Source organism: Andrographis paniculata, unplaced genomic scaffold, assembly GCF_009805555.1.
Source record: "Andrographis paniculata isolate CXL003 unplaced genomic scaffold, ASM980555v1 Contig26END, whole genome shotgun sequence".
Classification (NCBI taxonomy): Eukaryota; Viridiplantae; Streptophyta; class Magnoliopsida; order Lamiales; family Acanthaceae; genus Andrographis; species Andrographis paniculata.
Genome location: NW_026137557.1, coordinates 773,476 through 800,232, shown reverse-complemented (window position 1 = coordinate 800,232; position 26,757 = coordinate 773,476). Strand labels below are relative to the sequence as shown.

General features: G+C 28.8%; 4 protein-coding genes across 4 annotated transcripts; 2 read left to right on the top strand and 2 right to left on the bottom strand.

The window, feature by feature from the left end:
- The first annotated feature begins 995 nt into the window (after positions 1-995).
- Positions 996-3,956, top strand: LOC127246119 (LIM domain-containing protein WLIM1-like). The gene is made up of 4 exons (XM_051267350.1): positions 996-1,338; positions 1,966-2,062; positions 2,703-2,815; positions 3,628-3,956. Exons 1-4 carry the CDS (start codon positions 1,189-1,191, stop codon positions 3,826-3,828), a joined length of 561 nt encoding a protein of 186 aa, XP_051123307.1. The 5' UTR covers positions 996-1,188; the 3' UTR covers positions 3,829-3,956.
- A 439-nt stretch (positions 3,957-4,395) lies between these two features.
- Positions 4,396-6,321, top strand: LOC127246104 (pentatricopeptide repeat-containing protein At5g66520-like). The gene has a single exon (XM_051267318.1). It carries the CDS (start codon positions 4,396-4,398, stop codon positions 6,235-6,237), a length of 1,842 nt encoding a protein of 613 aa, XP_051123275.1. The 3' UTR covers positions 6,238-6,321.
- A 1,744-nt stretch (positions 6,322-8,065) lies between these two features.
- Positions 8,066-12,200, bottom strand: LOC127246006 (uncharacterized). The gene is made up of 5 exons (XM_051267162.1): positions 12,039-12,200; positions 11,701-11,851; positions 9,196-9,508; positions 8,931-9,079; positions 8,066-8,446 (listed from the first exon to the last, which is right to left on the bottom strand). Exons 3-5 carry the CDS (start codon positions 9,497-9,499, stop codon positions 8,336-8,338), a joined length of 564 nt encoding a protein of 187 aa, XP_051123119.1. The 5' UTR covers positions 9,500-9,508; positions 11,701-11,851; positions 12,039-12,200; the 3' UTR covers positions 8,066-8,335.
- Positions 12,201-19,505: 7,305 nt separating this feature from the next.
- On the bottom strand, positions 19,506-25,973 carry LOC127246129 (nucleobase-ascorbate transporter 6-like). Its single transcript, XM_051267360.1, has 13 exons — positions 25,710-25,973; positions 24,392-24,489; positions 24,119-24,292; positions 23,272-23,372; positions 23,122-23,197; positions 22,987-23,046; positions 22,164-22,348; positions 21,983-22,079; positions 21,350-21,495; positions 21,172-21,263; positions 20,991-21,068; positions 20,736-20,896; positions 19,506-19,879 (listed from the first exon to the last, which is right to left on the bottom strand). Exons 1-13 carry the CDS (start codon positions 25,798-25,800, stop codon positions 19,661-19,663), a joined length of 1,578 nt encoding a protein of 525 aa, XP_051123317.1. The 5' UTR covers positions 25,801-25,973; the 3' UTR covers positions 19,506-19,660.
- Positions 25,974-26,757: the final 784 nt, after the last annotated feature.

Sequence of the window (26,757 nt, the reverse complement as noted above, 5' to 3'; positions counted from 1 at the left end):
TTTTTCAATTATTTTAAGTACAATTCTTCCTGTTTGTATTAAAAATATAGTATTATTTTATCTCACAATATATGATTCAATCCACTAATTCAACTAATAATCAAAATGCAATCAAAATATAGTATATATATATTCTTTTTATAAAATATTATGTTAAAAATCATTTAAAATCAAAATTGAAAATTAAAATATAAAATCAAACCTCAAATTAACAAAAAAAAAATCAAAACTATCAAACTGAATATATATTTTTCATTTAATATTATTGGTAATATATATATGAAAAAACCAAAAAAAAAACATATTTTTTCAAAAATTAATATATTATACACTTATTATTTTTATAACCTATATAATTTGTTTAAAAAAGAAAAAAAACGCTTTAAAACTAGTTCCCAAAACAAATGACCAATGTGTTTTATACAAATATTTAGAGCACTAGTAGATAATTGTAACGTTTCAAAGAAGGCCCATTTCTAGTTTCAAATTTTTGAATTTCAGACCTGTCATTAATTGACCAAATATAACAAAATATATGCCTTTATTTACATTGCTTGATTAGATAATAATAATAATAATAATAATAATAATAAAATTCAATTTTATTCAATCTGACATTTATTTATTATTTTATTGATAATTGAGTTAAGGGTGTCTGACCGGAGATATTAAAAAATTTGTTTTTGTTGATTTGAAATTGAATTTTTTTTATTTGAATTTTAGTTTAAAATATTTTGATACGATATTTTGTGAAGAAAATAGTTATTATTTTATTTTCAAGAACATTTATGTTCTATTAAAATATATATATATATATATATAGTTGAAATAGTGTTTAATTTTTTAAACAAAAATTGTATTGATTTCTTTTATAGTTTGAAATCATACAAGAATATTCAAATTAAAGAAGCAATCAATTTGAGAAAAAAAAAAAGAATTAAATGACATTCCCAACAATTCTAACGTTTGAATTTGAATTCCATCATCACTTCATCAAGATTTTCACAATAAATAATATTGCAATTCAAACCATTTCCCCATTTCAGAAATGTCATATATATAAACACATTCAAATCAAGAATCACATCGAATAAAAATTCTTGCATAATTAGGGTTTGATTTTGATCCAAGAAAAAAACAAAAAAATCAAAAACCCTAATCTCATTTTTGTGCAAGAAATTGAAGAACATGGGAATCAATAGTTTGATGGTTCAAGGAACAACTCAAAAATGCAAAGCTTGTGAGAAGACTGTTTATTTGATGGATCAACTCAATGCCGATAATAAAACCTATCATCGCGCTTGTTTTCGATGCCGCCATTGCAATGGAACTCTCAAGGTATCATCATAATTTAATTTTCTATAACTTTTTTTTTTGTTGTTAATTTTTCGCGATTTCATATAATTGTATGTTGGTTTGCGGGCTAAAACTTTAAGATTTGTATATGGAATTCGTAGTTTAATTTATTTTGTTCGATCTTAATTGAGTTGGATATTGTTTAATTAATAAGTACTCCTTTGAACGATCATTTAAAATCTTTGGTGAAAATTTTTATGATTTTATAATAGAATTATCAAGATCTTCGATGTAGTGTTTATTAATTTATATTCACTTTTTTCTCGATTCAAAAATCGTCTTATAAATCCTTTGGATTGATGTCCATGCCATAACTATACATTAATTTGTTGACAAAAGTTGTAAGATCTAAAATGGTGTATATTTCAATATATTATTTTGGAATTTAATTTTATTTTTTGTAAAAATGCACCATCCTTTATAATGTTTTAAAATGTTGTAGAATGTTGAGAGATAAAAAGAATGTGTAATTAGATGAGTAAAGCAATATAAATTTTTAAAAGTTCAAAAGTTTAAAATAAAATTATTTATTTATATGTCCTATTAATTTTTGTATTAATTATATCTATTTTATTAACATGAAATTAATTATTCACTTTGTTTCGATAGCTTGGTAACTATTGTTCGTACGAAGGCGTTCTCTATTGCAAGCCTCATTTTGCTCAACTTTTAAAGAAGACAGGCAGTCTAGATAAGAGCTTCGAAGGTAAATATTTATATTTATAATTATATATATATATATATATATATTATTTAAGTTTAATAAATTTAAAATAAAATAGGTTTTTTTTTTTTTTTCTGTTTAAGTTTTTTTTTCAATATATATTATGTATTTTTTATAATTGAAAATTGTAGTATTGTGTGAACACACCCTTACATACAATTTTTTGTCAATATTTATTCATAATAATTTAGAAAAAAGATCAAATTAAATAATTTTTTCTTTTATAAAATATTATATTAAATATTTGATTTTTTTTTTTATCACAACTTTCAAAACTTTTACATAGATTGATATTTTAGCCGTCTAAAATTCTTTCATAGTTCAAATTTATATTCAAGTTTTTTAAGTAGTTGTTAAAAAATATTTTGGTTTTTTCTAGTAAAAAAATTATATCATTTTTATTTTTACTATAAAATGTCAATTTTATTATTTCTACTCAATTTTATTAAATTTCGATGCCAAATATTTTAGCACATATTTTGACGAATAAATGAGGGAGTATATCATTACCCGGAATTCAAATTATGTTCATGAGCTCAGTGCCAAAATTTTCAACCAAAAATTCCGCTTTCCGGAGGCCTTTCGCGAAAAAATTCACGTGGTTTATTCTTATGTAAAATAGGTGCATCAAAGATGGTGAAGATGGAGACGAACAACAGCAAAGTTTCGAGCATGTTTGCCGGAACTCAGGACAAATGTGTTGCCTGCAACAACAAGGTTTACCCTTTGGACAAGGTACGACGCTTTAGATTCGTCTATTAGGATTCGAATTCTGTGCTTATCATCTTTTACGTCTAGCAAAAAAAAAAAAAATTAGAATTGCATATTATTAATAATAAAATAGATGTCTATAAATAGGGACGAGACAGAGCTCGATATAGACATAAAAGCATTAATATGATGTAATATATATAGCAAAATAAAAATCTAAACTACCTAAAGATGTCTTTCGTTACCGGTTAAGTTTCAAGTTTCAAATTAGGTTAAAGTAATTTATTTAATTAATATTTAATTTCTAACGTAATATATCTAAATAAACTAAATTCAAAATATCTTTAAATATTTTAAAATTTATATTTCAATAAAATAAATACAATATATATCATTTAACAAATAATAAAATATTATATAATACAAATAAATAAATAAATATATATATTGTTATTTATGATTAACATAAATTAATTTTACAAAAAAAATAAAATATTTTAAATATTTATATTTATTAAAAAAGAGAGATGGAAATAAAAGATTTACTGCGTCTTATATTTATATAAATTTAATTGTATTAGTATTACAAGACACTAATACAAGCGTGATTATCATTTTTGTACTACGTTTTAATATAATAATTAATATTTAAACATCAAGTCGCAAAAAGTAAATGTAGTCATTTATAAAATAAAAATTTAATGTCAATTGTAATTGAAATGGTAACCAAATACGAAGTCAATTTTAATTTAACCAAAAACATTAAACTAAATCTAAATCTAAAATATCTCAACATGATCGATTTTGTACAGTTCTGATAGCAAATTTCCGTACAGGTTGCAGTTGACGGCGCGGCTTACCACAGATCGTGCTTCAAGTGCTGCCATGGCGGCTGCGTTATAAGTCCATCAAACTACGTCGCTCACGAGCATCGCCTCTATTGCAGACATCACCACACGCAGCTGTTCAAGGCGAAGGGAGATTTCAGCCGATTAGGGAAATTCGAACAAGGTGAGACTGCAATCAGAGCTCTCTGAAGAACAGATTTGTCGAATTGGTTATTTTTCGGTATTTTTCCTATTCGGTTCTGAATCCGGTCGAATTTGTGGAGTTTTGTCCATGATATGATCATTTGTTGCTGTTTTCTGCATGATATGTTACATACTTCGGAAATTTCAAATTTGCGTGTTATTTTAACAATAAAATTAAGAGCTTATAAATAGATACGATATATAATAATAGAATATAATCAATATAATCAAATAATATTGACAATGAATCTAAGATAATAGAAATCTAATAAAAATTATAAGCTAGATATATAAAGTCTCGTAGATAAATTAAAGTTTACAATAGAAGAGATGATGTTGACAAAATTGTCAGCTATCCACTTAACATTACAAATATCCTTACAATTTATAATATATTACACAAATATATATTACATTTATATAAAAAAATAAATAGATACATAATTATGAGACGCGATAAGTATTAGAAATATCTGCATCATAAATGAGAATATAATTTAGTCTTTGTAACCCTAATTTTTCCCTCTTTTATGAATTTGAATCAATTTGTGGATTTTTCCCAACCCTAATCAGATGCAACCCCAAATTCAACCTCAAATTCAAATCTCCCGAAGAAAAATCTCTCAAATCTTATCCAAACGCCCTCCCCTTCCCCAAATTAAGCAAATCCACGCCCAAATCATCACCCAATCCCTCGGATCACATTCTCGTTCTTTAATCGATTCACTCATCCATTGCTACCTTCATTCCGAGAATCTGATCTTCGCCAGAGCGTTGTTCGATTCCTATCCATTGAATCCACCAACATTGCTATGGAATCTCATGATTCGTGCTTACTCGAAGCTCCGAGATTCTTCCGATTCCATCTCTCTGTTTTGCAGAATGTTGAGCTCTTCATCCCCACCCGACGATCGAACATTCAATTCTGTGATCACTTCATCAGCTCGCCAGGAATCAGTTCTCTTCGGACTATCTGTTCATTCCATGGCGATCAAAAATGGCTACTGCCTCAATCTATATGTTGCTAATCCTTTGCTTAATATGTATGGTGTTTTTGCAATGGTGGATAATGCAGACAAGGTGTTCGACGAAATGCCTGTGAAAGATGTCTTCTCCTGGACAACTTTACTCGCCGCTCATGCCAAGCACGGTACCGTACAAAAAGCCGAGGAATTGTTCGAACAAATGCCGCAGAGGAACAATGTGTCGTGGGCTGTAATAATCTCTGGTTTTGTTAGCCGGGGCATGTTCTCGGAGGCCATTCGATATTTCGACCGGATGCTGTCCGAAATAAGACCTAATGAAGCTGTTCTTGTGTCGGCTATCTCGGCCTGCGCTCATCTGGGATCGTTGGATCACGGAAATCGGATCCACGGCTATATCAACGCGAATGGTATTCCAGAAACTTCTAACATTCGGACTGCGCTAATCGACATGTACGCAAAATGTGGCACGATAGATCAGGCGTATCAAGTCTTTAACGCAATTGCGACACCAAATATTCAGAATTTTTCGAGTTTGATTTCCGGGTTATCAATCCACGGCCTCGGCGAGGAAGCTGTACGGGTTTTTCGACGAATGTTGATTAAAAGTATGCGCCCGAATGAAATTACGATCTTGGGAGTTCTCAACGGGTGCAGCCACGCCGGGCTTGTCCAATCGGGAACTTCGATTTTCTACAACATGGAAAATCGGTGGGGAATTACACCCGGGATCGAGCACTACGGTTGCTACATCGATTTACTCAGCCGTGCCGGGTATTTGGCGAAGGCATTCAGTATCGTCAAACGAATGCCCATGAGTCCCGACGACGTAGTTTGGCGAGCTTTACTAAGCGCATGTAGAATTCACCGAAACGCGGGTTTCGGCGAGAGAATAATGCGCTACTCGGAATATTCCGGAGGCGACGTGTTGCTCTCAAACACGTTTGCGTCCGTAGGGAAATGGGAAAACGTCGCTCGATTGAGGGACATGATGGAAGACGATAAGCGACGGAGTCGATCAAATATCGGGTGTAGTTGGATCGAGACGAATGGCGTCGTTCATGAGTTTCGCGTCGCGGAAAAGCTCCATCCGCGGATAGAGGAGACTCGGGGAATGTTGTTAGAAATATTGGAAAGGGTTCGACGAGTCGGGTACGCGATCGATGCGACGCGTGTGTCGTTCGATTTGAGCGACGAGGATAGAGAGCACGCGACAGCTTGGCATAGCGAAAAGCTTGCGGTGGCGTTTGGGATTTTGGATACTCGGCCGGGAGATACGATTCGGATAGCGAAAAACTTACGGAGTTGCGAGGATTGCCACGCCGTGTTTAAAGCGATTTCGCAAGTGTACGAGAGGGAGATTGTTGTCCGAGATCGCGCTCGGTTTCATGTTTTTAGAGACGGGAAATGTTTGTGTAACGACTATTGGTGAACAAACAATGCGTCGTAAACATAGCCGGTTTTTTCATGTCGGGTTGATAAGAGGTCGAGGGCCTCGTCGTTAGACTACCCCTCATTCTCAATTTGTTAATATATTTATAAAAAATTTATTTTAAAATATATTTATTTACGAAACACCTGGCTAGCACAATCCGAAAAATTTTCGAATTTGTTTTTAGTTATAATTTTTTTGTGCTGAATTCAGATGGAATCTCTAAAGTAAACGGAAGACTGAGAAGAAGTAATATAAATTTGAGGGACAAAATAAAATAGCATATTTAAAACAATACTTTCATTTAAAATAGCTAGAAGTTTGTTTGCTTGGTTATATGTCTATTTTTATAAAGAATTATCATTGCAACATAGTAAAAGAAAATTGAAATTAAATACCAATAAAAAAAACACACCCAAATTTAAATCAAACGAAAATTGTTATGTAAATATCGAGTAAATTGAATCAATTATATAGTTTTATTAAACAATAAATAAATTTATTTCGATGCATAATGCATGAAGTGTCTTTAATGTTTATAAAAGTTTGAATATATATATATATATGACACAAATAAAAATAAAAATTGCAATAATTTCAAGAGCACCATAAAATTCAATAAATTGTATAACGAAAAGAGTCCATTAATGCATACCAATTCCATAACTTTCCCATTTATTGTGAAAGAAGAAAATGTAACGCAATGTATAAAATTAAATTAATAGCCTATAAATAAACTTGCAAAATTTCATCAAAATATTTAACATTATAGAGAAAAATAGTATTTGTTAAAAATGACAATGTTCAAATTTGTCCCACTTTTTTTCCTCATAATAAATGTCTCTTTTGCATCAGCAGCTTGGAACCCTTTTAAGGTTTGGGGTAATATATAACTCATTTAAGTTCTTTTATTTAATTTATGTTATTTTAATATGCATATTATGTTAAGATCAATCGTAATATATATATATATATATATTTTGTGAATTATTAGTTCATATCATAATATTTGTGTTATTAGCACGTTGAGTTATTACCAACTCAAACTAAGTTTAGCTTTTCATATTTGAGTTCTGCTCGTTTTTATTTGTTAATAGATACAAGTTGAAATTTTTATTTGAGTTTGACTCGATAGATAATTTCTTTTGTTTGTGTTCGAAGATTTTTTATTTAAATTTAAATTCAATTAATAATAATAATTACTATTGTTTATTAATAAAATTGTGTAAAACTTAAAATTAAGTATAACATTATAAAAATATATTTTTATAAAAATAAATAAATATATATTAATTTAATTTAATTTTTTTAACAAATACTGTCGAGTCTAGTGAATAAGTTCAAGTTAATTCCTGAATGTAACAAGCTAAAAATTTGTGACTCAGTACTAAACTGAGTTAAACTCGTACTCATTTGTGACTGTAACGAAGTAAAATTTGTGTTTATGTTTAGATCTATTAGTTTAGTAAACGAGTTTAAATGAACCAAATGGAGTTGAGCTTGCAGATAATTCGTTTGTTTTATAATTTTATTGAAATTTGTTATATGAACTATTATCGTATATTGATTAGCTCTAATTAACACTGTTCCAAGTGTTAAACAGATAAAGAGCCAATAAGCTATGAAGGAAAGTGCTACAGTGGAGTGACAGGAAAACCTTTCAGAGGCCAACAATGGTGTGAGAAAAGATGCCAATTTTATGATGCTGTTGGCCTCTGCAATTGGTTCTTTTTGTGGGGTTTTTTAGAGGGTGACTGTAAATGTTACATTAAGATCAAATAAAATCAAATATATATACACCAAAATCAGTCACTTCCAAACTTGAAAATATCACAATCCTAAATAAAATACTATTATTTAACCTCTGTCAAACATTGTCCAATAATTTAATTACACTGCCATTCCATACATATATATATATATATATATCATATTCTCCACAAAGAGCATCTGTTTTCTTCTCTAACACTCTGAGGAGAATAAACTAATGAGCTTTTTTTTTCTGTGTTTTTCATCTTCTTCAAATTTTCCAGAAATTATCAAAGCCCAAAAAAATCCCAAAAAAAAAAAGAAAGAAAAAAATTATTTAAAGAAGAAATCAGCTTCCAGCCTCAGAAATACTTTTCAATGATGGCTGCCAGGCCCTGGATTTAAATACAGCTGAATTTCCAGGTGTATGGTTCCCTGATCTGTGTTTTTCTTGCTTCACCTGAAATCAAGGAATTTTTATTGAATTATTTACGAAAAAAAAAAAAATAATAAATGAGCTGTATAGAGTAAATATTGCATAAATTAAACACACAAGTGGTGTACTAATTATATACATACATACATACACACAATCTGGTGGGCATTTTCTTGATCCAGAAAAAGAAAAATTAAAATTTCCCAAAAGATATCTAATTAGCCAGTAGAAATAATCATCAATATGACTGCTGAGTGGTGTAATAATTATATATATATATATATACACAATTTGGTGGGCATTTTCTGGATCCAGAAAAAGAATATTTTTTTTCCCAAAAGATATTTAATTAGCTAATAGAAATAATCATTTCTATGACTGCTGACTTGCCTTCTTTAATTTGATGATTATAATTGATGTCAAGAATGATTCCAAGATCCACAAATTCTGAACTCCCAATTTGCAATAATATTCAATAAAAAATAAAATAAAAAATAAAAAAACAAACCTTGGTTTTGTGAGCATCACTTTTCCCCATTGCAGCTTCAAAATCTGAAGTTATATCAGCCATAATTTGGACATGTTTCTCAGCAGAATATATCTGATGTTGCTGCTTCAATTTGGCTTGTTTCTTAGCCCACAATCCCTTCATCACTTCTGTAAACAAAAAAATTAAAACAAAATTCATTCCAACCCGAATCAAATCCACAAAAAAATTCAACAAAAAACAGTGATCATCAAATCAAATCAAATCAAATCAAATCAAATCAAACCTTGATATGTAACAAGTCTGTAAACATGGCCAAGAGCAAGTGTATCAGTAGGCCTAAGAAGTTTAATCCTTGTTATCCTAAGTGGGATATTGCTGCTGCCATTTTTCTTCCCACTTCCGGCGGCTGCCGCCGCCGCTGCCGGAGTGGTTGAATACATAGTGGTGGTAAGCAATAGAGCAACATAATGGCCAGGATTCATCTTCATAACTTCACCAGCAGAAACAGGGCAATAATGGCTATCCACTTTACCATTTGGATGTTGAATCACTAAACTTGCATTATCAATGGCCTGGCAATTGCCCATTTCTTTGATCTTCAAAATTTATTTTGAAATGAAGAATAAGAACAAAAAAAATTTAGAAGAAACAAGAATTATGGATGTATGGAGAAGAGGAAAATTGAGGAAACTATAGGAAGGAGAAGGATGCGAATGTTTTGGCAGAGTCTTTATAGCCACACCCCACCACATGAAGATGACCTGACTGACTCAGACAGACCCCTTCTCTATATGCCAAAACAGCCCTAAGGGTGCGTTTGGTTGGGCGTCTAAGTTTTGGTTCTGAATAGTAAAATTTCTTAATTTGAATAGGTGTTTAATATGATATAAATAGATGTTAATGCGTTATTTTGAATATAAAATTAATTTTTAGTGTAACATACAAAATAATAAATAGTAGGGTGTGTTTGTTTGTGGGTTTGGAATTTTGAATAGTAAAAAATTGAATTTGAATAATTGTTCAATGCGATAGATGTTAATGTGATATTTTGAATGTAAAATAAATTTATAGTATAATATACGAGAAAAAATAATTGTTTAATTTGATATTTTTAAAAAAATAATAATAATAAAAAAAAATTGTGATAAAACCAACAAGAAAACACAACTTAAGAGTATAATTAGATGTTTGAGAGGAGGGGAATAATGAATAGTAAAAATCCCTCTAAAAACCCCAATCAAACACACCCTTGTGTTTGTTGGGGGGGGGGTTTAGGTAACCATTTTCACTATTCAATTTTTTTTATTTTTCTAAAAAAACTCGAATTAAAATTTCTATTATTTATTTGTTATGTTATATTAAAAGTCAATATTAGATTTAAAACATCATATCAATATTTATATAATAAAATAATTATTTAAATTTAAAAATTTTATTATTCGAAACCTAAGTCCACAAACAAGCACACCCTTAAGGGTCCCACAAAGAAAAGAAAAGGAATCATGCTAGAGAAGAAGGGAAATGCAAAAATATTTAAGAAATGATTAATGGTGGCTTTGTTTCAAGTCAATGTAATGCAATGCAGCAGCTTAGGACCACTTTGGGATACTAAATTATGAATCCAATTTGCCCTTTTTCTTTTCACATGTTCAACCTTTTCTTACCATTTTCAAAACACTAGTGTGTTTTGTTTCCGTTCCAATTTTATTTTTGTACTATTCATTGTACCGTAATAGTCTCTTCGTCCGTCAAATTTATTTTCACTTTATTTTTTAGTCCGTCCATTAAATCAACCTCTTTTAGCAAAGTCAACAAATCTAATATTCAACTATTATCCTACATTCAATACTTATTTACAACAAATATCATTACTTTTATTACCTTATCTCTCATCATTTTTTAATTTATAACTAAATTTCCAAAAATATCCCTAACTACTTTTTTACTTTTATAATTTTTTCAATAAAATATTAACTTTTTTTAATTTTCGTGTCGGATTCAAATGTTCTAATATTCTAAATTAACCGGTCAGATGGAGTATAAAATTATTTCCCTAATTAAACATGACAATCCATATCAAATTAAAACTCTATTTTCTACACAAAACAACGACTAATTTCGAATTTTTTTATCCAAAAGAAAGCCAAAAACCCAACCAAACACATCAAACTTATTCTTTCAACCTTATTTCCGTATTCGTTTAATTCATTATACAGTGATATATAATTGTTTTTCGAAGAAAACATGACAACCAACATCACATCAAAATTCTATTTTCTATACAATGCGAATAGCTTATTTATTGGTTTGAACTTTATTTTCATACTATTCATTATTATTATTATAATTATTTCTCTAAAAATACATGACAACCGACATCACATTTAAAATTTATTTTTTATACAAAACATCACGTCAAACTAGTTCCATTACCAAATTTCAAATTCAAAAGAAACTCAAAACACAACAACCAATCACATCCTACTAGTAGTATTTCTAGTGGCCCCTTTTACCTTGTCACAAGAATCTTCAATCTTTTCGATACATAGATGCAAAATTGTTAGGGATTCCTATTCATAGTTAAAATTAAAAGCTATTTACAGGGGAATTTCATCAAGCAGGTGGTGTGCAATTAATTTCATCTCTAGCAACATATATTATCATCCAAACCATGAAATTGTTGAGATCAGAAACCACAATGCCCAAAAATCACAACAAGAACTCATCAATCGAAAAAAATATATATTAAAATATTAAAATAAAAATAAAAAATTAACAAGAACCCTACCTCCCCCAATTATTTCTGTGCCCGAGAATTTTTCACATGGAATTGATGATGAAGACACAAAATCGAGTAGGAGAGAGACACTTTCCCCATTGCCCACCAAACACAGGCGTGAAACCCTATGGAAACACGCCCCAACACTTTGTCTGAAACCCTAATTTCATCAGAATTCAATTTAATCATAAAATACTCACTTCTTTAATCGGTTATTCAGATTCGATTAGAGCGATGCGGAAAAAGAAAATTCGAAATAAAAAACAAGGATAATAAGCATGCAAGAGATCCCACACACAACAGCAATAAGTGGTTGTCGCATGTGAAGGTTTGGGCACTCATTTTACCTTTCTGGCTGGGAGAGCTCTGCACGATCATATGCCCTGCCCCCATTGGATTGGAATATTAATAAAACAGGCGCAGTTCCTGTCCCTGCTTTGATCCAACATTTCCTGCAATTCTGATCAGGTTTTCCATTTTTCCCCCAAATTAACAAACCCTAATTTCTCTTTAGCCCCTTTATGTCTCCTCCTCCTTCCCCACCTTGTCAACATAACACAGTAAAAAACTAACCCTAAATTCTCATTTTAACTATTTGTTCAAATTTATTTAAAATAAAAAGATATTTATCATATTTGGTTTTTATGAAGTACTTCGTCCGTTCTAATACAATATACAATAGTGTTGTTTATAATTTTTGTTTGTTCCAAAATAATAGTCTTATTTTTTAAAATAATCATATCACCGTACAAAAATCTACTTGCAAAAAATAAACGACCTTCTAACGAAATCGGAGGAGTAATTAATATTCAAATATCTAACAAGTCTGTGATACTCTTGTGGAGATAGTATTTTTATATATATAAAATATTATATTCATTTATCCTAAAAAAAAAATTAATACTTCCTCCGTTCCATATAATATGTTCTTATTTTCTATTTTCGTCTGTCCCACGTGTAACTTGTCTTTTCTATTTTTGGAAATATAATTAGTCACTTTAATCACATTTTAAATTTTAAATTTTATAACTTTTTTTAATTTTAATTAAACTATTTAGTTATCTTAATTTTAATCTATAATTATTTTTAGTAAGTAATAATTATTTTTACTAATACACTTCTTAATTACCTACTAATTATATTTTACATAAATTCTCGTATCTACGGTAATAAGTTCAAAATACGTGGGACAAGGGAGTACAATATATATATATATATATATATATACACCTTCTTTGTGGGTTTATTTACTTCCTATTTTCCAATGTTAAATTAGATAAAGTGTATTAAAAATATAAAAAATAATATTTGTATTTACTAGGTAATTTTTTTAACCAAAAAAATTTATATACTTTTTTCAATTAATATTATAAATAATATAAATATATAAACAAAATTTATAATAGTACATATTTTGTTTAAAAAATTAATAATGCAATATAAAATATTAATTTTTATATTATCGACATTTTTTTCATATCTAATAAATAATACCTGGAATTAAATACACAACAAACACATCTAGATACTATTGCTACTAATATATTGAACAATAATTTCCCATATAATATGCTCGATGTAATTTAAAAATATATTAAAATACATTACAAAATGATATTTAAAAATGCAATTTTCTTGCTACTAGATATAGATATTGTTATGTTGTGTTTTTATTTCTTTGGAACTATATAATATATTTAATAAAATATATTTTTCATGAAAATGTCATAATCAAACTAATATTTTTTTTTATTAAAATATTATATTAAATTCTTTCGTATTAAAAAATACAAACAAACAAAATTCAAAACACACCCTACAAGTTCCATCTAATAATAGATTTTTTTTAACAAATAATTTATTAATTTTATTATTTTTACAAGTGGCACTATCTATGAAAAAATTATTTAAATTGGATACTATTGAGAATTGAATGAAATAATTAGCTAGGAGTGTGACATATCAATCAATATTTGTCATACTTAGATACAAAGTTTTTAAATTTCCACATGGCCTTATCTTTCATCACAAATATATTTGATTTTCCCCTTCTCTAAAGGCATCTCATTCTCATAAATTATATTTCATTTAATTATTTAAATCAATAATTATACCCTTACAATCATACCATAAAATTGATTGAATCATTTGCCTTCGAGTAGCTTTCATTGATATAATTTTGTATTAGATACACGAAAATTATAAATTATAAGTAATATTTTCAAAAAATAATAATAATTACAAATTGATGTCAAACTATATACTCCTTCCGTCCCAATATAATAGTCTCGTTTATCATTTTTGTCCGTCCCAAAACAATAGTCTTATTTTCATAAATAACCCTATCACTATAAAACTACCCCTACTTTTTCATTTTTATTACATAATTGCTACTACTTTTTACACTAATATATTCACAAAAACAAAAAAATCTTTTATTCATACTTTTTATCAACTACGTGCCAAATCCAATTAAAACTATATTTATGGGACGGAGAGAGTATTATTAAATACAACAAAATAGTACATATAACTGTACCTGATAAATGTCCGCGCCGAATGAGAAAATTACCGTAACCAGTGAATTTGTAATCACAAGACAAATATTCACGTGTTGACTGAGTCAAATCAATTCAAGATTCATTTTATCAAATCAATGCCCTAAACTACTTTGAATCTATAAATATATGTGTATATATATATATATCATTGTATTGAAATATGATTGTTTTATATTTATATTTTGTTTATTATAAAGCATCACATTAAATATTTAATTTTTTAATCATTTTTAAGTATTTTATATGATACTTTTTATTATTAATGAATAGCACTAACGGTGATGGAGTTATTCCGTCGAGAAGGCTAAATAATTTCGTTGAGATAAATATATATATATTTATTTATTTTGAGTGAAATTAATAGTAATATATATTAATCTATTCAATTAATAGAAAAATATTAACTTAGTAAATATTTAAGAGCTCGAGTCACCCTAAATCCTTATGTAGTTTTGCCACTGATTACTTAAGCTCCTTAAAAGTGTATGTATGTATTTGTGAGTTCGTATTATTTGTTGAAATTTGAATAGTAAAAAAAATTGAATCAGAATAATTGTATGTTGTGATATAAATAAATGTATTTTGAATAAAAACTCATTTTTAGTATAATATAGAAAAAAAAAATAGATATTTGATTTAATATTTTTTTTTAAAAAAAAATTTGAGTTAATAGAAAACGTATGAAAATTTTTTATAAAAGAACACTTCCTCTTAGAGCCGACAATGGATCGATTCGTGTCGGGTTGAATACTTTAAACGGGTTAAATTACTAAATCCTAACCAAACCCGTTTATTATCGTGTCGAGTTCGGGTTGACTCGTGTTGACCCGTATACATAATTATGTCAAAATTCTTGATTCAAATTAAATTATTTTTTGTGGTGTTATGTTAGTTTTTATTGGTTTGATTGTAAATTAAGTTGAATTATTAAATATTGAACTTAGTTTAAATTAATTTATGAGAAAATTATTAAATTGTGATTATTTTACATATATAATAAATATATTAATCAATATTAATATATTATAATCGGGTTGTCATGTCGGGTTTCGAGTTGAGAGCCTTAACTCTAACCTGACTCGTTTATTATTGTGTCGGGTTCGTATCAATCTATATACATAATTGGATTTAAATATTTAACTCAAATCCAATCATTTCGTGTCGAATTGTCATGTCGGAACAGTTTTTGTGAGCTCTACCTCCCGTATAAAAACAAATTGTATTGTGCATTTAAATCAAGCCGTGAATTTGTATGGCGTGGATTTAATCATGTTTGTTAGATGAACGGCTGAGATCATTTTAAAAAGATACGAATAAAAAACTAATGGAAGAAGACAAAGATCATCTCCAATAATTTACATTATATATATTGTACGGATTAAAAAGTGAGGTTGGTTGGTTGGTTGTAGGAATCTTAATTTGTTCAATAATAAGTTAATTTTAAAATTTCAATTTCTTCCTTGAAAATAATTGTTATTGTTTATATATTTTTTTTAAAAAAAAGTTGGGTATTATTTATAATTTTTTCAAAAAAATTATATCAAATAAGTATTTTATCTTATAAAATATTATATTAAATATTTAATTTTTCATTATTTTTTATTCCAAATATATCTATTCAAATTGGATTATATATATATATAGATAGATAAATATATAATATTAACCACTCCAATTAATTATTTGTATGCGTAGGGTGTACCAACTTTAATCCCTGCTTATTTAAATTTTTTTCTAATTTTATTTATATTGATTTAATAAATATAGGAAAAAAATAATAAATTTGGTATTTGTAGTTTAAAAGACTAATTTTTATGTCCCATTCAAGTAGCTTTTTCATAATTCAAATTAATTTTCAAATAAAACACAATATTAAAAAAAATAAAAAATCGATTCATATGCAATTCGAGAATTACCTCATTCTAATTTATTTGCTATTATTTTTATTTTGAGTTGTCTCAATATATATATATATATATATTACTTTATATTTAGTTTTTTCTTATTTGTTTTTATTAATACAATTTAAAAAATCATTGCAAGTAAATAAAGAAAAAAAGAAAACAATGACAAAATGTTTAAAAACATATTAAATTTATATCACTTAAAAAATGATGTCAAAATAAAATTAGCAAATAAATTGAAACATTTACTATTATTATTATTATTATTATTATTATTATAAAGTGAGGTCCACAAACTATGTGTGGCCGACAAAACCAAAAAATATTACTCCCTCTTGTGGAAGGTAAAAGACTAAAATAACCTTACTTTTTGAATGATTTTAAAAAGTATATTAGAGTAATAATTAGGGGTAGTTTGGAAAAGTAAGAATAATTCTGTTATAAAGTGAAGACCACAATTACTAAATAAGGTTGTTTTGGGACGGACGAAAATAGAAAAATAAGACGACTCTATTGGAACGGATGAAGTATATATTATTATTATTATTATTATTATATCATTAGGATACTACTTTGGATCTCAAATATTAATTAATATATAACTTTACAATTTAATAGTGATTAGGTAGAGAGAGTACTAACTAAAATTTTTGTATTGAACTATGCAAGAAATTCATCGAACCATATAATTTATTTAATTACAATGTTTAACAATATATAATTATATATACTTCTTTAGTATATATTTAATTTATCAATTTTTATTATTTTCAATTGTTCACAATTAATATATTCATTTTTTTGAATCTATATGTCAAATGTGATCTTCATAACTTAAAATTACCATTCTACTATTATTTTATTATACAATCTATGCAAGAAATTCATAGAACCATATTATTTATTGATTGGTTTAGTCAGCGTATATAAAACAAACTAACAACAAATATTTTAATCGAGAGAAATGAATGTTACAGTATTATTTTTATCTTTTTAGTACTATTTACTTTTTAAAAATTTAAAAATTATATTATTTCAATTTTACAAAAATCACGTTAAATTTATTATTCAAATATTTAATTTTTACGATTTTTTTACAAAACATTGTATTTAATTTATAATTTTTTAAAAAAAGTTCAAAAATATTTTTTTCATAAATTCTTACATTAAAACTCTTTTTTTGTCCAATTTATCCGTTATTCTTATTCGATTCATTCAAATAGTTGTAATTTTTTTTACATTTTTCAACGAAATGCCTCCTTGTCCGACATCAATATCATGCATTGTCAACCTTTCTATCGTATGATGTCGGCTTTGTACTAAAATTTATAATTCGACATAGTAACAACCCTTATATATATTCTTACACACTAGTTGTCACATGTACTAATATTTCATAATTTACATAATGAAAGTAAACTTATAAACACAAAATAAAGAAAGGGAAAGAAACAAAAGATAGGCATGAAGAGGTTTGGTTTGAAACCCCAAATAAGAGACCAAACAAAATCAGACAAATTCATCTGTCCTCAAATCAAGACAATGACAATCCCAGGTGGTATCCACTACCAAATATTTTTTTAAAAAATAAAAATTATTTTTTTAAAATATTAAAAATAATAATAATAATAATAAATAAATAAATAAATAAATAAAAAAAAACTTTTTTACTAACCATGTTTCCAAATCCCTTTTTGTTCTTTGTCTATATTAGTATTTTTAATGGAGTGTATGTGCATGAACTGCAGGCATCAGTATAATTTGGTCACATTTTATAATCCCATAAGTAAATTAAAAATTAGATCACGTCACTGAACCAAAATCTTCTTCAATTAATTTATCTATTTTTTTGTGTTCATTCTCTAATTTAATTTTGAATTTGAATCTGCCTTTTTCTTCAACTGCTCTCATCCACTTTGTTATAGTTTGTTTAGTAATCGTGTGTTGTGTTGGGGTGCAAACTCAAGTCTCACATCAGAAATTGTGAAAAAAATTTCACATCTTATAAATCCCAAGTGAACTCCACTATTACGAGGCATTTTGGAGGAACGCTCAGTCCAAAGCGGACAATATCATACTAGCGTTGAGTTCATCTAGTTCCCAACAGTGGTATCAAAGCCCGGTTAGATGGTGAAGTGGACTGGGTGGCATTAGGCATTGGTTGTGGTGGTGGACTCGCCATCGTGACCTGCGGATGTGTCTTATGTCGAAAGTCTCCTGGCGGTATTAGGTCGGTCCCGATTGAGGTGGTCAGACAACATGTCTCTTTGTGATAGGCGGTACAAGATTCCAAAAACAAATCCGTGCAGGAGCCCAAAACGGACAATATCATACTGTTGAGTTGCCCAGTCCCAACAGATCAATACTATAGCCTTAATTTAATTTAATTTTTTTTGTTTTTGAAAAAATAAAATTTATGGGTATATTCAATCAAATAAATAAATATGAGCAATTGGGCCTGAGGATTTCCAATGGGCTACAAGCTAGCACGTGGATTGAAGCCCGATGAAGAAAAGGTTACAAGTAAAACGTATAAAATTTTAAATTTGAGTTATAATTTAATATGTATTTGATTAGAAATAAATTTTAAATATACTTTAAATATTTTAAACATTATTTTTTTGCATAATATAAAATTTCAAAAAATATAAAATAAATTAAAATGTATATATATTTTACATGATTAATATAAATTAATTTATAAAAGATCAAAAATTTTCAAATGTATATAATATTATTTATTTATTTATGAGAATAATAGAAAAAAGAAATTACGAATAAATTTCACCTAAAGAATGGTAGTGGTAGTAGTACCAATAGACGCTTCAAAATAAAATAAATAATTACTCAAATGCGGTTACAGTAGTGATAGTACAATAATATATATCAAATAATATATTACATAGGAAATAGAAATGACAGCATATACTTATATTTTATACAACATGTATTGTTTGTTGTATTTTTTATGGTTATTTATAGTATTTTCATGTATTGGTGAACAATCAGCATGGTGCTAATAAATTCTCAATCACCACTCTAACTCAAACGATTTATCACAACTTGAACTAGGAAAGGACCCTATGTCTTTGGTGTCTAAATGACGAATTGATTTTGTTTAATTGTGTTTTTTCACCTTGTTTTTATAGGGTATGTTCATCTAATAATTTTTATCGTGATATAATTTCCTTTAAATGTTATTAAAGAATACAATATATACACTCATATTATATTTTTTTTATCCATTCACAAAAAGATCAAAAATTCTACCCTACTATGTGTGACTACAATGAACAAATATAACATTTCATTAACTCAAAAGAAAAAAACAAAATATAATGCATAAAAATTCGAAGAATATGCAATAATTTATTCAATCTGAAAACCTCACATAAAAAACAATAAAATGCATAAAAATTCCAAGGAATAATTTAGGCTATTCAAAGAAGAAACTGCATTGTCACTTGCATCACACATTAATTAGTTATATTTGAAATAGATCGATCACGAAGATGGGAAATATTTGTTGAGATTCAAAGGAAGTTTGTAAAACTCCTCACTTCGGCTATCGGTATTGAATGACCAAAACTTATCCCACCAATGCCGGCCTCGGTCCTTTCGCACTTGTCCGTCCTTTTTCTCCAATGTGTTGTCAAAAAAGTACGAGAGTGTGCCTGCAATGAATGCCTTCGACGAGAAGGGCACATTCACGATGTCGTTGAACTGCCAACAACGAATATCCATCATTTCAGCAAAAAAAATATATTAATTGTCGCAAATATTTATAAGAACTTTTAGAATTCAAAATAAATATTTGTCTGCAAGTATAATTAGTTGGGTGTGTTTAATTTCATTTTTCCAGTGAGATGTTTCATCATTTTAATCTTTTTAAGTGAATCGTATCTAAAAATAATATTTTATATTACTATTCATCATTATAATGGTCTTATATCTACGCATAATAAGAAACATGTCTAAGTATTGCACACAAATATAAAAATGTCTAAGTATTTCACACAAATATAAAATCATTATAGCGGTGACAAATGAAATAAGTCTATTTGAGGGATAGTTCATGTAAAAAAGACTAAAGTAATCAATAATATCACTTTAAAAGAAAATTCAAGTTTTTTTCTTTGATATTCTTTATTTTAAATTTCAAAAGACATATACTTCAAGTACGTATTTTGGAAAATATGTGAGTCTCACACCTAGATATAAAATCATTATAAACAGGACAAATGAAATACGACCATTTCAAAACAATGATTCACGTAAAAAGATTTAAATTAATAGATAAAATCACTAAAAAGAAGCAATATAACATATTTCTCTCTCTCTTTTTTTTTTCAAAATGTTATACTTCAAGTATTTATTTTGAATAATATGTGAGTTTAGCATACAAATATATAGATCATTATACCGACGGAAAGTGAAATATGACAATTTCAAACCTCAAAGCATGATTCATGTAAAAAAGACTAAAGTAGTAAATAATATCATTTAAAAGAAGTAGAATCATTTTTTTTCTTTTTAATTTTTTCTTAATTTTTAAAATATAAAATTAAAAAAAAATTACCCATCGGCCGGATGTGTGCACGGGGCCGTGTCCCTTAATGGCCGTGTACTCATTGAAGTACGCCGGGATTGTGAAGCCAAGGAACGTCGGGATGGCTAATATAAACTTATTACGGAAGCTATTGAGTTGACAAAATTGGAGGAAACCTAATCCGCCAACACCTACATTGTACAGTTACACCAAAAAAAAAAAAAAAGAGTCTTCGTATCATATCTATATTATAGAACGATTCAAAGATTTTACTTATAAACTTACCAACATATCCGAAGAAGATGCAATACAAAGCCGCAAAAATAGGAGTTGGAATCGATGCAAAAACCGCGCCAAATTTCCCTACCAAGCCATCCAAGCCAATCAATATTTCCAAGAAATATTAATTAAATAGTTACGACTGTGCATTTTCTTCAACTATATATACTTAAAAAGAAAAGAATACCAAGGACGGAGAAGAAGATCATGAATCCGGCGGATATTTGCACAACTCTTCGACTTCCAACGCGTGTTAGTCCTATGAGGCCAACGTTTTCTCTATATAGAATGTAAGAAAACTTATTTATAGGTCGGTTCCATCATTCACCCACAAAAATATATAAAAATCTATTATAGTGTCTTACACGGCCACGGATGATCCATTGCCTGTTCCAAATAGCCCGGATAGCAAGATTCCGATGCCCTGCCACCCTACGCCGCGGCTGAGGATCGATGGTGGTAAGGGGGTTGCGCTAGCGAGTCTAGAAGCGCTAATCATCGCACCAGTGGACTAAAAGTACCAAAACAACGCACAAAAGTTAAACAAAAAAGATAATTCTCTCTCAGTTTGGGTTGGGCCGGTTTTTTTGTGTCAGATCAGCCCGACCGGATTCCAAACCGTGTTGGGCTAGCACGGCCCGGTTTGAAACCACTGGAAATGGGGAATTGGACTCACAACAAAACATATACAAGCCAAGAACTTTACTATCAAAACATGTTTTAATTTTTGTTCTTATTTCAAAAATTAATATATATTTATTAAAATTTAAATAATAATTTTTAAAAACAGGGTCGGCCAAAGCACGGCCTAACTTTTATGAGCCCAGACACAACCCAAAAATTTTCGAGCCTATTTTTGGAGGTCCAAGCACAATTTTTTTGTGCCGTGCTCGGACTGAGCTTTCAGGCCGTTCTTATTTTTGCCGTTCTTATTTTTGCCACCCGTAATGTAATTTATCATAAAAAGAAAGGTCTATAATTAGTTCCTTCGAACGAACCTCGACGAGAGTAACGAAAGCGGCCATCATCATGGCGAACGCTTCGCCGGCATCAAAGGAAGGAGGCCCCCATTGGAAGGGGTATGGGATGCTTATCCTACACCACACAAAATCGATGGTTAAACTTGGGTATTTTCAAAATGTATTAATCCGACTAAGCAAATTTAGCGCGACTACTTGCCATGGAGAGGCATCGATGAGTCCAACACGATCTGTCCTACAACTCATTTGCGTCTGTAGGGGCCTCCCATTGTATGCCCCGCCCACGGTGAGTACGAAGGCGTAAGTCCACACGAGCGCTACCGATATAAGTACTGCAAATCGCTCGTACACATTCTTCCCCGGCTTCACCATGTTCACTAGATACTACATCGAATGTTTCGTAGAGTTAGTTTCTAGGGTAAACTGATTTTTTAGTTCTATAACTGGACACCTTTATCATTTTAGTCTTGTAACTAGAGCATGTCGCAAACTAGTTCCGTAAGTAAATTTTTTTTGCAGTTTTAGTCCTCCGGAGCGGAGATGCCTACGTGGCACCCATGTGGCTCACCGGGAGACACATGCCCGACAGGTCGGCGAAACCTAGCGGACACATGGATTTTTATTTTTTTTAATTTATTATTATTGTTGATTTTTTTTTAAATTTGAATTTTTTTTGTTGAAAATTTTTAATTTTTACAAAAAGGAAAAAATAAATAAATAAAATTTATTTTTAAAAAGTTTAAAAAATCTATGTGTTCACCAAGTCTCGCTGATCTGGCAGACACGTGTTTTCCAATGAGCCACGCGGGTGCCACGTAGACATCTCCGGTGCCAGAGGACTAAAAATGCGAAAATTTTCCACTTACAGGACTAGTTTGCAACAGACTCCACTTACGGAACTAAAGTGATAAAGGGTCCAGTTACAGGACTAAAAATTCAATTTACCCTAGTTTCGATGATTGTAAGGGACGAGGCGACGCTTTTGAAATGTCAACAAAGATAAAAAATGAGCTATTCGGCACCTGGTTGAGGAAGATCACTAGGACAATCACCGGTAACCCGATTTCGACACATCTTCCGACCTATTAGCATAAGCAACAGTTTAAAATAGTACAACTTTAAATCGAGGAAGCCTAAAACCTTTGAAATGCTCGTACCCCCGGAAAAGCGAATTCATAGAGCCCGAAACCGGTAAGGAGAATCAATGGGACGACGGAGATTGGACTCAAATACCTACATGGTTTTTAGATCGGTTAAGATTAGGACAAACACCGGCACAAGTTAACACTACAATAATAGAGACAAACCTCGCCATGTTACGCCATAGACCGCTAAAACCGATGACAATTTGGATCGCGGAGGCGACTATGAATGCGCCCTGCGTTGCGCGCATTGTTTTCTTGAACTTCTGCATAATAAAAGAATACGATTGAACATACTTATTAGTCGATTTAATTACAACGTTATGGCAAAGCCTTCCTATGTATACACATGTAATAACAAAATGAACAAGTTTTCCCTTGCACGTCTTCTTGGTCGAGCCTATCACACGGGGTTTTTCCAATGTGGCTTACGCCATTGGTGTGGTTTGCAGGCTATTAAACTCGACTCGAGGGCTTACTTTGTGTTTGGTTGAAGAATTTGTAAGATTTTTACTATTACCAAATTGTTTTCTTTTTTTTAAAAAAAAAAAAAAAAACTTAGGTTGTGTTATTTTGTGGGTTTTACCACAAATTTTTGCTATTTAAATTCTTTTTTTCCTCCAAAAATATCAAATCAAATCATTATTTTTCTTTTTTATATTATAGAATAAATTTATTTTACATTCAAAATATCACGTTAACTTCTATTTAAATCATATCAAACAACTATTCAAATTCAACTTTTTACTATTCAAAAATCCAAACTCAAAAACTAAAACCCACAAACAAACACACCCTTATTTTTTAAAAATTTTATCCATAATACTAAAAATTAATGTTATATTCAAAACATCTTATTTACATTGTATCGTACAACTATTTTAATTTAATCTTTTAATATTCAAACTTCAAACTCCCAACCAAACACATCACCACACACACTAACAGTAACAAATGCAAATTCCCACATTATTAAAAAAATAAAATAAATAAATTGAATAAGTTCACAAACCGATATAGGGTCCGGATCGCTCCATCTATTCGACAAGATGATCGAGATTGTGGGCGCGATGAAGGTGTAAGAACCTCCGATGACAACGGGGAGCCGTGTTCCAAACCACGATTGCAAGAACGTGTTTAGCCCCGCGACGAATAACAAAGTTTGAATGACTCTAGCTTTTTCCTCCTAATTTTTTTATTTTTTAAAAAAAAGAGCAAATGATTGATAACTTGTCCGAAAACTTTTGAGATATTGAATCGAACAAAATACATCGAAGCGTCTCACAATGCCGCCTCCCATCTGAGGAACGAGCGCTGAAGGTATCATAATCGTCGTCCCGAGCATCACGATGTAATGCTGGAATCCGAGAAGGATGGCCTCAGCTGTTTGAAGGGAAAAAGAAAGACATTAACGATGATTTCATGTCTGTTTTTTACATGTAGACTTTATATATGTTTTCTTGCTAATGTTACAAAGAAACTCATGTTTGTGTTCTTTTATTCGAGCATATGGTTTCAAAACAATCATTTTAATATGTATAAAAAATCAAATATTTATCATTTTAAAAAATCTAAAAAGAATTATTTAATTTTAGGGTAAATTATATCACACCTATTATGTTTTAGTAAAAATGTATAAAACATCCTGTATTTTATTTATTGTGTCAAACCCCATGTGTTAATATAAAGTTTGCATGAAACACCTTTATTGTCTAGAGCTAATGTTTGGTTCTAAATAAAAACCTAAATTACGCAAATTTTATACAAATAAAAAATATAAAATATTTTAAATAATTTTTTTGAATAAAATAAATAAATAAATAATTGATTAATCCTTTATTTTATAATTTTTGGGAGACAAATTGTTATCTGATTTATATATATATAAAAAATTATAAAAATAAATGATTTGATCAATTATTTATTATTTATTTTATTAAAAAACTTATTTAAAATATTTTACACTTTTTATTTGTATAAAATTTGCATAATTTAGGTCTTCATTTAAAACCAAATATCAGTTTTAGACTAAGGGTGTTTCGTATGCATGCAAACTTTATATTAACACAAGAGGATTTTCACGCAATAAATAAAATACGGGGTATTTTATGCATTTTTACTAAAACACTAGTGAATGTTATATAATTTACCTTTAATTTTATACATTATCTTCGCAATAATATAAAAATCAAATATTTATCAATTTTCAATTCAAATATTTATCATTTTCAAAATATCTAAAAAGAAACACTTACAATAGATTCAAAAACTTCGCTTGCATCCGATCAAAAAATAAAAATCAGTTCCATTTTAAAAGTCATCAAACTTCAAGGCCTTGTTCACTTGTAATTTGATTTCAATCTTTACTTCATAACTACGATATTTTATTATTTTCTATCATAAAACATTATACTGTCAAAGCTAAAATTCAAAATCAAACTTCAAGTAAACAAATACCGAATCATTCAAAAAAACAAAAGAAAAAATTTAAATTTAAATTTCATCGTCCGTAAATCCATTCAAACGACCGAGCCCTTATATTCATTAGTTTCGACAACGAACAAAGGTGAAAGTTGAAGTGGAAATAAAAGTGATGTACTAACGCCATGGAGGAGGGCTGGTGATGCAGTAAGAAACATTCGGGAGCTGATCTTTCGGAGGATGTGGCGGTGGTTCATCCGGTGCCTTCGCCATTTATATATATATATATATATATATATATATCCTTCTTTTTATTACAACCTTAAATTTGTAGAACTCCTATAGATCTCAAAAAACTGTATACATATATATATATATATGTATATGTATATTATTGTGTCTTTTTGAATGAATGAAATTGGAGAAGCTAAAACAGGAAGAGAACTATGGAGGACTTATATGAATTTAAGAATGCACCAAAAGAAGCAAAAGATACAGTGAGTTATAAGCAGTGTAAGAAATGGGAGGAAAAGAAAAACCCTTTTTTTTTTTTTTTAAAAAATTTATGAACCCTAAAAAATTAATCAAAAACAAGAAATTAAAAAGGGAAGAATCTAAAAATGAAGTGAATTGAAAAGTGAATGGGAACCTGAAAAAAAGTTTGGTTGTAGCCAAAAAAAAAATAAAAGAGAGAATTAATTAAAGGAGATGACTTTATGGATTCTTCACTTAATGTAAGAATTCGAAAATGCACGGGTTGTGTTCACTTTGCATTTATTTTAGATCTTTTTACTATTCGTATATTCATCTAAATTAGTTTTCATAGGACGATATATTTTTTTTTTACATAATATTATTTAGAACAAAACTCAAATTAAAATGAAACATAAAAAAAAAAAAATACAATTATTTATTTTAGTTGATTTTTTGAGTTTTTTAATAATCAGTATGTCCGGGTGTCTCATTTACTTTTTACTTTATTGTACTTAATATTAAAAATATATTTATATTTGTATACATTTTTTAACAAATGTCATTATAATACACTAATAAAAGTATTTTTGTCATTTTTCCTTAATTTGTATGATATTTTTATATATTATTTAATATTAAAAATCAACACAAAAAATAAATAAATAAGAGTTTTAAAGCCGGACGAATATAGTATGTAATTCTTATAATATTTCATATAAAAAAATAAATATTTTTTTTAATAAAATATACTCCCTC

What these genes read in the sequence shown, in the direction of transcription:
- LOC127246119 (XM_051267350.1), top strand. Translation starts at nt 1,189, where the DNA reads ATGGGAATCAATAGTTTGATGGTTCAAGGAACAACTCAAAAATGCAAA. An exon ending in ATTGCAATGGAACTCTCAAG is followed by an intron (nt 1,339 to 1,965) that starts GTATCATCATAA and finishes TTGTTTCGATAG; the next exon opens with CTTGGTAACTATTGTTCGTA. An exon ending in TCTAGATAAGAGCTTCGAAG is followed by an intron (nt 2,063 to 2,702) that starts GTAAATATTTAT and finishes TATGTAAAATAG; the next exon opens with GTGCATCAAAGATGGTGAAG.
- LOC127246104 (XM_051267318.1), top strand. Translation starts at nt 4,396, where the DNA reads ATGCAACCCCAAATTCAACCTCAAATTCAAATCTCCCGAAGAAAAATC.
- LOC127246006 (XM_051267162.1), bottom strand. Translation starts at nt 9,499, where the DNA reads ATGGGCAATTGCCAGGCCATTGATAATGCAAGTTTAGTGATTCAACAT. An exon ending in CAGACTTGTTACATATCAAG is followed by an intron (nt 9,080 to 9,195) that starts GTTTGATTTGAT and finishes TTTTGTTTACAG; the next exon opens with AAGTGATGAAGGGATTGTGG. An exon ending in GTGATGCTCACAAAACCAAG is followed by an intron (nt 8,447 to 8,930) that starts GTTTGTTTTTTT and finishes CCTTGATTTCAG; the next exon opens with GTGAAGCAAGAAAAACACAG.
- LOC127246129 (XM_051267360.1), bottom strand. Translation starts at nt 25,800, where the DNA reads ATGGCGAAGGCACCGGATGAACCACCGCCACATCCTCCGAAAGATCAG. An exon ending in CACCAGCCCTCCTCCATGGC is followed by an intron (nt 24,490 to 25,709) that starts GTTAGTACATCA and finishes CCCTTCAAACAG; the next exon opens with CTGAGGCCATCCTTCTCGGA. An exon ending in GCGATCCGGACCCTATATCG is followed by an intron (nt 23,373 to 24,118) that starts GTTTGTGAACTT and finishes TTTATTATGCAG; the next exon opens with AAGTTCAAGAAAACAATGCG.